The sequence below is a fragment of the Oncorhynchus mykiss genome, chromosome 2, assembly GCF_057628025.1.
Source record: "Oncorhynchus mykiss isolate SJ-2025 chromosome 2, ASM5762802v1, whole genome shotgun sequence".
NCBI classification, from domain to species: Eukaryota; Metazoa; Chordata; class Actinopteri; order Salmoniformes; family Salmonidae; genus Oncorhynchus; species Oncorhynchus mykiss.
The window spans coordinates 19,087,287-19,102,590 of NC_143023.1; the positions used below are offsets into that span (position 1 = coordinate 19,087,287).

Genomic DNA, 15,304 nt, shown 5'->3' on the forward strand with positions numbered 1-15,304 from the left:
GGGGCTGAATAATTTTGCACGCCCAATTTTTCAGTTTTTGATTTGTTAAAAAAGTTTGAAATATCCAATAAATGTCGTTCCACTTCATGATTGTGTCCCACTTGTTGTTGATTCTTCACAAAAAAATACAGTTTTATATCTTTATGTTTGAAGCCTGAAATGTGGCAAAAGGTCGCAAAGTTCAAGGGGGCCGAATACTTTCGCAAGGCACTGTATTTCAAGGCCTACCTTCAAACTCAGTGCCTCTTTGCTTGACATCACAGGCAATCAAAAGAAATCAGCCAAGACCTCCACAAGTCTGGTTCATCCTTGGGAGCAATTTCCAAACGCCTGAAGGTATCACGTTCATCTGTACAAACAATAGTCCGCAAGTATAAACAACATGGGACCACGCTGCCGGCATACCGCTCAGGAAGGAGACGTGTTCTATCTCCTAGAGATGAACGTACTTTGGTGCGAAAAGTGCAAATCAATCCCAGAACAACAGCAAAGGACCTGGTGAAGATGCTGGAGGAAACAGGTACAAAAGTATCTATATCCACAGTAAAACGAATAGTATCACGAGTAGTATTGAAGTATCATCTCAAGACATCAGTCAGAAAGTTAAAGCTTGGTCACAAATGGGTCTTCCAAATGGACAATGACACCAAGCATACTTCCAAAGTTGTGTCAAAATGGCTTAAGGACAACAAAGTCAAGGTATTGGAGTGGCCATCACAATGCACTGACCTCAATCCCATAGAAAATTTGTGGGCAGAACTGAAAAAGCGTGTGCGAGCAAGGAGGCCTACAAACGTTTGACCTAAGTTAAACAATTTAAAGGCAATGCTACCAAATACTCATTGAATGTATGTAAACTTTTGACCCACTGGGAATGTGATTAAATAAATGAATGCTGAAATAAATCTCTTTCTACTATTTCACATTCATAAAATAAAGTGGTGATCCTAACTGACCTAAAACAGGGAATTTTTACTCAGATTAAATGTCAGGAATTGTGAAAAACTGAGCTAAAATTTATTTAGCTAAGGTGTATGTAAACTTCCGACTTCAACTGTATATGCAATATTACATGTCAAAAACGAAATATTTGTACATGGGTATGACTGGGTTGAAATGCAGACTAGATTCATTTTCAATTTTCTTGGACCATGTACTTTATCATTCCAGGTAAAGTACATGAACACTTTTTATGAAAGATTTGACGAGACAGTATAATAACGGATTCTTTATTACAGGGACAAATTATATTCAACTTTTGTTTCTTTCAGGATTGTGAATCAATACTTAAAACATAATGATTGGTTAATGCACATAATCATGTAGGTCATTATCACATTCAAAGGCATTAAGAAAACATATAGAAAACATCCCAGCAAACAAGCAAATAAGTGCAATATACAGTGTTAATCTTTAACATTAGTGCAGATTCTAACTGAAACTGTAAGGCCGACTTGATTGTTCTTCACAAGGCATAACTGACTGTAATGTGATTATATTTACCATCAATGGTCATACCTGGATGTCTAATGAATAATAACATAGACGTATGTCATAAAGTGTATAATCAAGGTTTAAAAGGCTGTTGATAGAGATGTGTAATCATGGGATAAAAGGCTATGGAATAGGATTGAATGATAGAAGTCTAAAGAGAATCCGTATTGACAGGTTTCTTAGTCGGAATATGGCAGTGGCCACCAACCCTGCTGACCTACATGGTGTACAACACTTAAATGATTCAGCTAATCAAGGTGATTCGTTGACTAGCTAAATCATGTGTCTTACTGCTGGGCTGGAACAAAAGCCTGTACATCGTATAGCTTTCCAGGACCAGGGTTGGTGACTGCTGGCAGATGGTGAAGTCTGTCCTTTAGCGCCCCCTCTGGCAGATGTAGAAGCTGTACTGGTCACATGATGTGGAGCTCCAGCTTCTCTCAGGAGGATCCCTTCCTGTCAGTAACCCACAATCCCCTTGTCTGTTGGATCCTGACCAGTAACTACCAATGAGAGGAAAGGGAACAGCTCAGTACTGTCCATACTAAAACATTACACTTATTTTCATTTCTGGATAACAAAGTCTGTTTGCCATCTTGAAGGCCAATAAACATCATCATCGGTTGTGTCACCTCTGTCCCAGTGCAGTGTTGTTGACCCAAACCCAGTTCCTGGTTCTCTGTCTCAGGCCGATCCAGTACATCAGGTTTCCCTTCTTCGTTAGAAAGGTCTGGGAGAATGCACAGTTTTTATTGGACTATTAGTAACCTTCGTCAATCCAACTGTTATGTATGGTTGTCATACAATCACTGTTGCGTTGCTATCATCATTGTATGGTCACTGTTATACAAAGAAGAGAAACAAGAGGTAGAGAGGAGTAACAATTGTAGTAGAACCACCTGCACTGTTTTGTTTGTTATGACAGCCAGATCTGCCCCTCTCTTTTTACACTCGTCCCTGCTCTCGTCCCAGTTCATTCTGTCTCTGGAGAGGAAGTAGCAGGAGCTCTCAAAGTGCAGCCAGCCTTCATCACACATGTGGCAGGCAGGGACTGGAGGAAAGGAGGGAAATTACTCTTCAAGTACAACATGTAGTTCAATTAATACATGTAGGTTCAATTATTATTATTATTAGCATTATTATTAGCATGGTATGAAGTCAAAGAGAAAACATTGTAGTGGTACAATACATCTCAAAGCATTAGATCGATACATCGACAATATGTAGAGCGATATAGTTGAATAGGTTACATTAGACTAACACACTACAGTAGTGGACTCACCCTGGCTCTGTTGTTGGAAGTATTGTGCTTGGCATGTCTGCAGGCTGCACACCTCAGTGGACTGGAACCTCTCCTCTTTAGCGTCAATCCCTTTTTCAGTCACACTCCCCTTCTCTTTAGCCTCAATCCCTTTTTCAGTTCCATGACAGACCTGAGGCTGGGATGGAACTAGAGAATAATGAAGAAAAAAAGAGAATGGAATCCTATTACACACGTGTTTAGTTCTTTCTTGCATAGAAGGCTATCTAAACCAACATGCTAGATATTCTATCAAATTAAAAATGAGTCTTGCCTGTTTCTAAATCACTATTCTAGAATAGAATGTCTATGATACTCACATTTGACACAGAGGATGATGATGATGATCAGTAGAACCAGACAGATGACAGACAGTAGTAAACACACTGCGCGGTACAGACCAACGTTCCCCAGGACCTGCAGGTCTAGACAAGGAAAGAATAGTCTTAAGGGACATCCACACCAAAGACAATAACTATAACGATAACAATAACATTATACACTGAGTGTACAAAACATTAGGAACACCTTCCTAATATTGATTTGGACCCCCCTTTTCCCCTTAGAACAGCCTGAATTCATCGAGACGTGGACTCTACTAGGTGTTGAAAGCGTTCCACTGCGATGCAACGCTTCCCACAGTTGTGTCAAGTTGGCTGGATGTCCTTTGGGTGCTGGACCATTCATGATACACTCAGGAAACGGTTGAGTGTGAAAAACCCAGCAGCGTTGCAGTTGTTGACACACTCAAACTGGGGCGCCTGGCACCTACTACCATCCCCCGTTGAAAGGCACTTAAATATTTTGTCTTGCCCATTCACCCTCTGAATGGCACACATACACAATTCATATCTCAATTGTCTCAAGGCTTTAAAGCAGACAGCCGTTTTTCACTGTTTCGCTGTGGTTTTAGTCATCAATCTAGCAAGAGGTCAATATTTTATTAATGTAGTAATGTTTCCCCCCCTAGAAAGCTATGACCTTTGGCTTTCACCTGGAATTGTTTATTTATGTCTGAGAAAATAACACTTCAACCCATATGATCTAATACACAATACAAGTATAATACAAATATGATTTATTAATTTTTTTGTGAATGAATAAGCCTTTTAATACTTCATAAAGTGTCCATATATAGTTATAATCGGATGTAGGAATATCTACCCATAATATTTCACCTTCTTTATTATACAGTGCCTTGCGAAAGTATTCGGCCCCCTTGAACTTTGCGACCTTTTGCCACATTTCAGGCTTCAAACATAAAGATATAAAACTGTATTTTTTTGTGAAGAATCAACAACAAGTGGGGCACAATCATGAAGTGGAACGACATTTATTGGATATTTCAAACTTGTTTAACAAATCAAAAACTGAAAAATTTGGCGTGCAAAATTATTCAGCCCCTTTACTTTCAGTGCAGCAAACTCTCTCCAGAAGTTCAGTGAGGATCTCTGAATGATCCAATGTTGACCTAAATGACTAATGATGATAAATACAATCCACCTGTGTGTAATCAAGTCTCCGTATAAATGCACCTGCACTGTGATAGTCTCAGAGGTCCGTTAAAAGCGCAGAGAGCATCATGAAGAACAAGGAACACACCAGGCAGGTCCGAGATACTGTTGTGAAGAAGTTTAAAGCCAGATTTGGATACAAAAAGATTTCCCAAGCTTTAAACATCCCAGGGAGCACTGTGCAAGCGATAATATTGAAATGGAAGGAGTATCAGACCACTGCAAATCTACCAAGACCTGGCCGTCCCTCTAAACTTTCAGCTCATACAAGGAGAAGACTGATCAGAGATGCAGCCAAGAGGCCCATGATCACTCTGGATGAACTGCAGAGATCTACAGCTGAGGTGGGAGACTCTGTCCATAGGACAACAATCAGTCGTATATTGCACAAATCTGGCCTTTATGGAAGAGTGGCAAGAAGAAAGCCATTTCTTAAAGATATCCATAAAAAGTGTCGTTTAAAGTTTGCCACAAGCCACCTGGGAGACACACCAAACATGTGGAAGAAGGTGCTCTGGTCAGATGAAACCAAAATTGAACTTTTTGGCAACAATGCAAAACGTTATGTTTGGCGTAAAAGCAACACAGCTGAACACACCATCCCCACTGTCAAACATGGTGGTGGCAGCATCATGGTTTGGGCCTGCTTTTCTTCAGCAGGGACAGGGAAGATGGTTAAAATTGATGGGAAGATGGATGGAGCCAAATACAGGACCATTCTGGAAGAAAACCTGATGGAGTCTGCAAAAGACCTGAGACTGGGACGGAGATTTGTCTTCCAACAAGACAATGATCCAAAACATAAAGCAAAATCTACAATGGAATGGTTCAAAAATAAACATATCCAGGTGTTAGAATGGCCAAGTCAAAGTCCAGACCTGAATCCAATCGAGAATCTGTGGAAAGAACTGAAAACTGCTGTTCACAAATGTTCTCCATCCAACCTCACTGAGCTCGAGCTGTTTTGCAAGGAGGAATGGGAAAAAAATTCAGTCTCTCGATGTGCAAAACTGATAGAGACATACCCCAAGCGACTTACAGCTGTAATCGCAGCAAAAGGTGGCGCTACAAAGTATTAACTTAAGGGGGCTGAATAATTTTGCATGCCCAATTTTTCAGTTTTTGATTAGTTAAAAAAGTTTGAAATATCCAATAAATGTCGTTCCACGTCATGATTGTGTCCCACTTGTTGTTAATTCTTCACAAAAAAATACAGTTTTATATCTTTATGTTTGAAGCCTGAAATGTGTCAAAAGGTCGCAAAGTTCAAGGGGGCCGAATACTTTCGCAAGGCACTGTATTAATGATAGTCAAAATCAGTTAAATGTGTGAACGTCTATATCAACATTTGGGCCATTTAAACAGCTTGCATCCCTCCTATAGACAAGGGGACAATTTTGTCATTCTGAACACATGCAATGTATCTCAATGTATCTAGAGGCACTGACATAAAATGTTTGACTTCCTCACAAACTTGTGAGTGTGTAGGTCGCAATCTTTATCGTAGAGCTATGAAAGTTATATATTTAGATCTAACTGCTCGAGACAAATTCAGTAATTGCTTTGCCATGTCTGTGCCATGAAGCAGTCAAGACGGATAAATGTTTTTCTAAGGACCGCCCCTTTGACCTAACGTTGCAGTGAAGTGATATAAATGGATGTAATGATGCAGCCAACCACCAGAGGGAAGCAAATGCAAGTTTATTTGACAAAGGATGTTGACGTGGTCCTAGGAAACTCTGGATGGCTGTCTTCTGGTAAACATTCATATTTTTAAAGTAATTCTAGTGCCTGATTTGGAAAGAGCAGGTGTTCCTAATGTTGTGTACACTGTACATAAAAATGAATATATCATTTCAATAACCTCTAAAAAGCCTTGCATTTGAATGCCTGTTTCATTCTGAAATAATAATAATCTAGCCTAGGCCTGATTAGGCAACCATTTGGATCAGTAATGGGTCTTTTCTTGACAGTTCACAAGGTTCCGAAAGGCACATTAACAGGACAGTGAGAGTGTGTATTTTGTCAGGATGTATTGCTATTAACATATACAGTGCCAGTCAAAGGTTTGGACACAACTATTTATTCAAGGGTTTTTCTGTATTTTGTACTATTTTCTACATAGTAGAATAATAGTGAAGACATCAAAATGATGAAATAACATATATGGAATCGTGTAGTAAACAAAACAGTGTTAAAAAAAGCCACCATTTGCCTTGATGACAGCTTTGCACACTCTTGGCATTCTCTCAACCAGCTTCATGAGGAATGCTTTTCCAACAGTCTTGAAGGAGTTCCCACATATGCGGAGCACTTGTTGGCTGTTGTTCCTTCACTCTGCGGTCCAACTAATCCCAAATCATCTCAATTGGGTTGAGGCCGGGTGATTGTGGAGATCAGGTCATCTGATGAGGCACTCCATCACTCTCCTTGGTCAAATTGCCCTTACACAGCCTGGAGGTGTGTTTTGGGTCATTGTCCTGTTGAAAAATAAATGATAGTCCCACTAAGCTCAAATCAGATGGGATGGCATATTGCTGAAGAATGCTGTGGTGGCCATGCTGGTTAAGTGTGCCTTGAATTATAAATAAATCACAGACAGTGTCACCAGCAACGCACCCCCACACCATAAGACATCCTCCTCCATTCTTCACATGCGGAGATCATCAGTTCAGCTACTCTGCGTCTCACAAAGACACGGCGGTTGGAACCAAAAATCTCAAATTTGGACTCATTAGACCAAAAGACAGATTTCCACCGGTCTAATGTCCATTGCTCGTGTTTCTTGGCCCAAGCAAGTCTCTTCTTCTAATTGGTGTCCTTTAGTAGTGGTTTCTTTGCAGCAATTTGACCATGAAGGCCTGATTCATGCAGTCTCCTCTGAACAGTTGATGTTGAGATGTGTCTGTTGAACTCTGTGAAGCATTTATTTGGGCTGCAATCTGAGGTGCAATTAACTCTAATGAACTTATCCTCTGCAGCAGAGGTAACTCTGGTCTTCCTTTCCTGTGGCGGTCCTCATGAGAGCCAACTCCCAACTCCATAGGGCTTGCGACAGAACTTAAAGGAACTTTCAAAGTTCTTGAAGTAATGATGGGCTGTTATTTTTCTTTGCTTATTTGAGCTGTTCTTGCCATAATATAGACTTGTTTTTTTACCAAATAGGGCTATCTTCTGTATACAAGCCTTACCTTTTAACAACACAACTGATTGGTTCAAACGCATTCAGAAGGAAAGAAATTCGACAAATTAACTTTTAACAAGGCACACCTGTTAATTGAAATACATTCCAGGTGACTACCTCATGAAGCTGGTTGAGAGAATGCCAAGCGTGTGCAAAGCTGTCATCAAGGGAAAGGGTGGCTACTTTGAAAAATCTCAAATATATTTAGATTTTTTTTAACCCTTTTTTGGTTACTAAATGATTCCATGTGTTATTTCATAGTTGATGTCTTCACTATTATTCTACAATGTAGAAAATAGTAAAAATAAAGAAAATCCCTTGAATGAGTAGGTGTCCAAACTTTTGACTGGTACTGTACCATCGGAAAATATGGCCTTATAATGATGATATGGGCTGTTTGTCATGGATCATCATTCTCCCAAGTCGTCCTATATCAGCTGTGGTGAAAAAAAAGTACTCAATTATCATACTCGAGTAAAAATAAAGATACCTTAATAGAAAATGACTAAACTAAAAGTGAAAGTCACCCAGTAAAATACTACTTGAGTAAAAGTCTAAAAGTATTTGGTTTTAAATATACTTTAGCATCAAAAGTATATGGAATTGCTCAAATATACTTAAGTATAAAAAGTAAAAGTATTAATAATGTCTAATCGTTTATATTATGCAAATCAGACGGCACCATTTTTATGACATTTTTTTTAAAATGTACGAATAGCCAGAGGCACACCAACACTCAGCCATTAATTTACAAATGAAGCATTTGTGTTTAGGTAGTCCGCCAGATCAGAGGCAGTAGAGATGACCAGGGATGTTCCCTTGATAAATGCATGAATTTGACAAATTTCCTGTCAAAATGTAACGAGTACTTTTGGGTGTCAGAGAAAATGTATAAAGTAAAAAAAGTACATTATTTTCTTTAGGCAAGTTTACTGTGCCCTCCTCTCGGAGCAGCCTCACGCAGCTAGAACCAAGAGCGCGTTTTTGATTGGTTGTTAGGTCATGGGTAAACATCGCTCTGAAAGTGACCCCAAACGATTAGATCGATCTCGTTATCCACTAATTTTGTAGTTATAGGTGTAATGTGAACGCTCCTGTTCACTTGAACTAGAACGATTTCAATTGTTTGATGTTATAGTTCGTTATAGGTATCGTTATTGGACGGCCCTGGCTTTGTTATATGGCCGGCACCATCAGACATTTTATAAGCAATCACTACGAGCAACAATTGAAATCCTGCTTACCTTTATCTTGCTGTTCCTTCACTTCAACCGATAACTTTGTGTTTGCCTCGTCTGGTAATTTGGCTGTCCCTCCACTTCCTCCAATACGGCAAAATTGTATATACATTACTGTCGTTCCTGACCCACAGACTGCGACTGTAAAGTACTGTGAATGCTAAATGGCATGCACTGTGGTTTAAAAAAAAAAAATCCCTCTCAGTCTCTATAGCAACGTGCCCTTTACAGATTTATAACTAATTCCTGTAATACAATACTCAGTCTGTCCCAAAATCATTTGGCTGCTGCTGCTACTTTCTGTCTCTCTATCTCTGCGTGTCTAGAGACAGCGTTCTAAATAACTGTAATAATAAGTCCTTGGAGTGATGTCCATTCAGCCAGGCTGTGTTTTTCAACAATAGATTGGGTCTCTGCTTGGAGGTCTGCTATTATCATGTCTCAGCCTTGATTGTGAGACAGACAAACAGGTCCTTTCTCTCCAGATGGGTTTCGTTATGTTACAAGCTAGATAATATTATCCCCTAAAACTAGACATTTTCACCACATTATTTCATGTTTCCATGACAGAAATATAGAAATCCTGTTATATGGACATTTTGGAACATTGACATTCTGTTTTTGTAATAACAACTTCACCTGACCTGTAACATGTGCTATATAAGGGTTGGCAATGAATGATCTCAAAAGTCTAGACATGCAGATGCAAACTGCAAGTTGCACACCACACACAACATTAATAGTAGGCTAGACCAAGGAAATGTGTCGGTAATCAAAATTCGGAACTGGGAAAATTACTTTCACTGTCGCACTGACTATTTTTCTCTCTCTCACACACACATAGACTGAATGAGTGTTTCTCTATTCCTCTTTTTCCTCTCTTGCGTAAAAGTAGAAATAATGTTTATTATTTTAATAGGACATTTTTAGACATCCATTTATTTAGGATTAGTTCAGACATATGTAATAATAATGTAATAATCTTATAATTATAATATTTGAGGTTTAGGCCGAGTGTCTGTAAATCACTTAGGGACATCTGCTTCTGTAAAAATGTATTAATAAAATATATTTAATTGATTAAATTTGATGAATAATATAATAACAGTGTTGTAGCCACTTGTACCTGGTCTGTCTTTGGCACAGGGCTGGCCAGGAGAAGCTTCAGCATAAATGTCCTCCGATGGACTCTTCAGTTTGGAATAGACTGTAGATTCAGCTTCCTCGACTGATAGACATGCAGACACACAAATAGGTTATGTGGAAGCTTAGGACCAAATTAATCTTCTCAGAACACAACAAAAAATAGCATATAGCCTAAGACGCCTTTTAAAAGGATTGAACCTAATACCGTAATAGAAATGAAAATATGCTGATGTATTCCGAGGAAAGCGGTGCAAATTTACCCCAGTAGCTGAAGTTTGGTGATGAAGATGTTCTCTTTCTTTACCTGAGGTCTCCAGAATTATCTGACTCTCGTCCACTTCCACGACTCTTTCCTTCTCTCGGGGGGTTTCTTGCATCTCCATGATTCTCTTGTTTTTTGTCTGGGTCTAGAACTTTCTATTTCCCTGGAAAGCCTATAAGCCTGTTCAGCAAAAACTCCAGAAAGTTACTTGTGTAGCAAGTCTCCCACACACAAACCAAATATGTCTATTCAAATTATCTCCCTTAGTCTCTATAGCTAATGTCACTTGAATACAAAATAAACAATGTACTAAAGTTATCCCTCCTTTCAATTACAAGTTACACTTCCTCACTGATTTCTCTTTGGCTCACTCACTCTTTTTTATTAAGGACGTTTCGTCATTCCCACTCGCCATTACCGAGTGTCAGCAATTTATTTGAATTGTGATTTCTGGGAAATGTGACAAAAATGAGTCACACAGTATATCCAAATGAAACATCTTAGAACTTCTGCAAAAGACAAATGTCTTATATTCACAACTTTTATAAATAGAGCATGAGATGGGGACAGCTTGTGATATGACAATACACACTGTCTTGCTTGAATAAAACTTTTTTTTTTTTTTTAAATGACAAACTGCAGAACTAGCAAACCATGCATTTCGGATTTTATTTTCCACAAAAGTCCATGATATTAATTTACACAAAAAAAATACTATTTGCCTTAAATACAGATGGCTGGCTGAGAAAGAAAAATAGAAATTAAAAGAGCTTTCCCCTTAACACTCTTCTTTTATTGAAATATCTTTTTCACTCCCCCTATTTCCAATTACCCCGTTATTTTTCAAATTTAGAATGCCTTACCATGGTTGAGAGCATACTGACACAGAATATAATCACCCCAAAAATACCGACAAAACCCACCAAACTCTCCTCCCCACCGCCATCTCCTCCCCACCGCCATCTCCTCCCCACCGCCATTTCCTAAATACTTAAAGAATAATAGGGATGAAACATTACAAAGAGTTCTCTCCCATCTCCTGTCTCTCTCTCTCTTTCCTCCTTTTGTCCCGACTCAGGCACCGTAGACGCTCTCGTTACTGTAGGTCATGTATAGGAACAGGTCCTCTTCATGGTGCTCCTGTGAGGGACCGGGGAGGACAGGGACAGGGAGGGAAATAAGGATTTAAAATGGCAAAAGCAGAACTGCTGACAATAACTGAAGTATGTACACTGAATAAAACATGATACTTTAATTCTAATTGTTTATAACATACGCAAAACCCACACAACACAATCTCAATATAATTGAGTTGTGTCACTGACCGTGAGGAAATGCCTGGCATCTGGATCTCGCATTAGGGGGTCATGGGGGTAGGATAAAAGGTTGTGTCAGTGTGCGTGTGTGTTTACCTCATAGACAGCAGAGAGAGGAGAACTGGATGGGGGAAGGGAGTTGTTTACGAAGAAGAAGAGAGCCTCCTCAGGTCTCATAGACACACGTTGTCGGATCAGGAAGCACAGTTGACCCACTGAGAGAGAAAAATAGAGAGATGGTCAGACAGGGACTTACAGAACAAAACTAAACACATTACCTAGACTTTCATTTCAAAAGAAGAGGAAGAGTGGCGCTATAGTGGAGAAAATAAGGAAGGGGGAGAGAAGGAAGAGAGGCACGGGGAGAGGGAAGAGGATAAGAACAAGGTCATGAGTTGGAAGAGAGGAAATAATTGTGAGAAAGACAGACATCTCATCTCGTCAGTTTCACCTGTGAGGTCAGAGGGCACAAGGTACTTCTTCTTGTCCAGGTCAGGAGCTCTCGACCTGGTAGCCCTCTCCACAATGATCTGGTTTAAGAGGGAATACAGTACTTGGTCAGTAATTACACACTGCACCGTCATGTCCCATTCAACTGGAGCCAAGAAACTTGGCATGCAAGGCTAACATCCATGTATTGAACCCTATCTGACCTTAATAACACCTTACTAGCTTCCTTTCCTTTAATCCTATGCCAGGATCACTTATCTGCTAATAAAAGGGATGGATAGGGTTTTTAGGCCCTGAAAATTAATTCACAATCATGAGTGTGATGTCCTTACAGATCAGTGGCCAATGGTCATAAGAGAAAGGAGTTAAGGAAAGGAAGCTATCCAACACTACTGGCATTTATTCTGTTCACACTCACTGGTATCTTGTCGGGATGCTTGGCTCGCACCCTCTCACCCTCTGCCCTCCTCACTTCCAGTGGTACAGAGCGCTGGTACTGACTGTCCATCTACAGAGACACACAGGGATGGGTCAACAGTAGTTAACATTTGATAATACATCATATATGGATGCACCGTTATCATTGCAATACCACTGTATACAGTGGGGCAAAAAAGTATTTAGTCAGCCACCAATTGTGCAAGTTCTCCCACTTAAAAAGATGAGGCCTGTAATTTTCATCATCGGTACACTTCAACTATGACAGACAAAATGAGAAACAAAAAATCCAGAAAATCACATTGTAGGATTTTAATGAATTTATTTGCAAATTATGGTGGAAAATAAGTATTTGGTCACCTACAAACAAGCAAGATTTCTGGCTCTCACAGACCTGTAACTTCTTCTTTAAGAGGCTCCTCTGTCCTCCACTCGTTACCTGTATTAATGGCACCTGTTTGAACTTGTTATCAGTATAAAAGATACCTGTCCACAACCTCAAACAGTCACACTCCAAACTCCACTATGGCCAAGACCAAAGAGCTGTCAAAGGACACCAGAAACAAAATTGTAGACCTGCACCAGGCTGGGAAGACTGAATCTGCAATAGGTAAGCAGCTTGGTTTGAAGAAATCAACTGTGGGAGCAATTATTAGGAAATGGAAGACATACAAGACCACTGATAATCTCCCTCGATATGGGGCTCCACGCAAGATCTCACCCGGTGGGGTCAAAATGATCACAAGAACAGTGAGCAAAAATCCCAGAACCACACGGGGGGACCTAGTGAATGACCTGCAGAGAGCTGGGACCAAAGTAACAAAGCCTACCATCAGTAACACACTACGCCGCCAGGGACTCAAATCCTGCAGTGCCAGACGTGTCCCCCTGCTTAAGCCAGTACATGTCCAGGCCCGTCTGAAGTTTGCTAGAGAGCATTTGGATGATCCAAAAGAAGATTGGGAGAATGTCATATGATCATATGAAACCAAAAATATAACTTTTTGGTAAAAACTCAACTTGTTGTGTTTGGAGGACAAAGAATGCTGAGTTGCATCCAAAGAACACCATACCTACTGTGAAACATGGGGGTGGAAACATCATGCTTTGGGGCTGTTTTTCTGCAAAGGGACCAGGACGACTGATCCGTGTAAAGGAAAGAATGAATGGGGCCATGAATCGTGAGATTTTGAGTGAAAACCTCCTTCCATCAGCAAGGGCATTGAAGATGAAACGTGGCTGGGTCTTTCAGCATGACAATGATCCCAAACACACCGCCCGGGCAATGAAGGAGTGGCTTCGTAAGAAGCATTTCAAGGTCCTGGAGTGGCCTAGCCAGTCTCCAGATCTCAACCCCATAGAAAGTCTGTGTTGCCCAGCAACAGCCCCAAAACATCACCGCTCTAGAGGAGATCTGCATGGAGGAATGGGCCAAAATACCAGCAACAGTGTGTGAAAACCTTGTGAAGACTTACAGAAAACGTTTGACCTCTGTCATTGCCAACAGAGGGTATATAACAAAGTATTGAGATAAACTTTTGTTATTGACCAAATACTTATTTTCCACCATAATTTGCAAATAAATTCATTAAAAATCCTACAATGTGATTTTCTGGATTTTTTTTTCTGTAATTTTGTCTGTCATAGTTGAAGTGTACCTATGATGAAAATTACAGGCCTCTCATCTTTTTAAGTGGGAGAACTTGCACAATTGGTGGCTGACTAAATACTTTTTTGCCCCACTGTATGTATACTTCTGTTAATTGCAGTTTTGCAAATAATAATGCAGGATAAAATATGTTAAGTGATACTCTTCAAACAATATCTATTCTTAAGTGTATAGTTAATTTAAAAGTAAAATATAGCCTAACTAGTTGACTATGTGTGAAGCCTGGAGCCACTTATCAGCTGTACCTTGATATCAAGGTACCAAGAACTTGTCAAGGAGAGTCAGATAGGCTACTGTATGCTGTCTTGACAACTCAATAATTTGAAATAATGTATTGTATGTGGAGGGGCCTACAATGTTTAAACGTTTATTAATTTTTAATTTAAACTTTATAAATGTGATATGCATATATAGTCTTATATTTGCACTTGTTGGTCAACTAAATATTGAGATTAGAAATGAAAATGTACAACATAGCCTACATTGCGTGAACACACTGTCTTGCTTTCTAGTGGATACATTAATTAGCTACACAGCTTATTTACAAACATCGTGTGATAGCCAAGGTAACGTTAGCTAAAATGTATTATCATAATAGCTACAGGTTGAATTCTGTATAGCCCTGTTTATATCACAGCCACCTACAGTAGCCTACTGTTGTGGTTTTTCAGACAATGGCAAGGTAGCCACGTCATTATTTACAGTTTTGGGCTTGGTCAGCTGAGTAGGCGAAGGTTAACGTCAGCTGCCTCCAGTAGCTAGTTTACGTTGCAAGCGGATGTTATGGCGAATCCTTTAGGCTGAATGAAAAACGTATTCACATGACATCCAAAAGAAAGCCAATACCAGCCAACAAATCGATCAAAGCCAATGAGCTATTTCTGATATTGTGCGAGATTGAGGAATATGCTGCACGATCTCGAAGCGAAGACAATGAATAAACAGCCAGACACTCACCTTCTTTGGAAAAACGTAATAAAAACAAATACAAGTGAAAATTCCACACCGATCTTTCCCACCGACTCTTCACGTAACCAACGCTATCATATAATGAGCACGACGAACAGTTATTTTGGATGAAATTATTTAAACGAAATATATTCTTAAATAGCCGACTGTTCTAACCAGCTAGCTACTTCTTGCCCCAGAAACAACAACAAATACCGTCACGCCCAATTTGAGTTATTTAGACCAATGAACGTCCTTTGCGCTGACGGACAAAGTTTTTAACCACTGGGGCAGAGTTGGGGGGCGGCGTTTAAGTTTGTTTACAATGCTCCCATTGGAGTAATG

At 39.7% G+C, this 15,304-nt stretch overlaps 2 protein-coding genes across 3 annotated transcripts; both read right to left on the bottom strand.

Annotated features, from left to right (window-relative positions):
- Positions 1 to 1,213: 1,213 nt before the first annotated feature.
- Positions 1,214 to 10,643, bottom strand: LOC110537264 (uncharacterized). Of its 2 annotated transcripts, XM_021623177.3 has the most exons (8): positions 10,181 to 10,643; positions 9,857 to 9,958; positions 8,737 to 8,814; positions 3,115 to 3,219; positions 2,777 to 2,944; positions 2,394 to 2,545; positions 2,127 to 2,224; positions 1,214 to 1,997 (listed from the first exon to the last, which is right to left on the bottom strand). In XM_021623177.3, the coding sequence occupies exons 1-8, from the start codon at positions 10,257 to 10,259 to the stop codon at positions 1,871 to 1,873; spliced, it is 909 nt and encodes a 302-aa protein (XP_021478852.2). In that variant the 5' UTR covers positions 10,260 to 10,643; the 3' UTR covers positions 1,214 to 1,870. The 2 variants fall into 2 exon arrangements, with proteins under 2 accessions (XP_021478852.2, XP_021478861.2); XM_021623186.3 differs by lacking the exon at positions 8,737 to 8,814.
- Positions 10,644 to 10,788: 145 nt separating this feature from the next.
- LOC110537275 (gamma-aminobutyric acid receptor-associated protein-like 1) lies at positions 10,789 to 15,223 on the bottom strand. Its single transcript, XM_021623198.3, has 5 exons — positions 14,969 to 15,223; positions 12,323 to 12,412; positions 11,906 to 11,984; positions 11,551 to 11,669; positions 10,789 to 11,278 (listed from the first exon to the last, which is right to left on the bottom strand). The coding sequence occupies exons 2-5, from the start codon at positions 12,410 to 12,412 to the stop codon at positions 11,213 to 11,215; spliced, it is 354 nt and encodes a 117-aa protein (XP_021478873.1). The 5' UTR covers positions 14,969 to 15,223; the 3' UTR covers positions 10,789 to 11,212.
- Between the last annotated feature and the right edge of the window lie 81 nt (positions 15,224 to 15,304).

Bases quoted from the DNA above. Each gene is read 5' to 3' on its own strand.
- LOC110537275 (XM_021623198.3), bottom strand. From the start codon at position 12,412: ATGGACAGTCAGTACCAGCGCTCTGTACCACTGGAAGTGAGGAGGGCA. The intron at 11,985-12,322 runs GTGAGTGTGAAC...CTCTTAAACCAG, and splicing joins AGCATCCCGACAAGATACCA to ATCATTGTGGAGAGGGCTAC. The intron at 11,279-11,550 runs GTAAACACACAC...GGTCCCTCACAG, and splicing joins CTCTCTCTGCTGTCTATGAG to GAGCACCATGAAGAGGACCT.
- LOC110537264 (XM_021623177.3), bottom strand. From the start codon at position 10,259: ATGGAGATGCAAGAAACCCCCCGAGAGAAGGAAAGAGTCGTGGAAGTG. The intron at 9,959-10,180 runs GTAAAGAAAGAG...CATGTCTATCAG, and splicing joins GATAATTCTGGAGACCTCAG to TCGAGGAAGCTGAATCTACA. The intron at 2,945-3,114 runs GTGAGTATCATA...ATTATTCTCTAG, and splicing joins CATCATCCTCTGTGTCAAAT to TTCCATCCCAGCCTCAGGTC.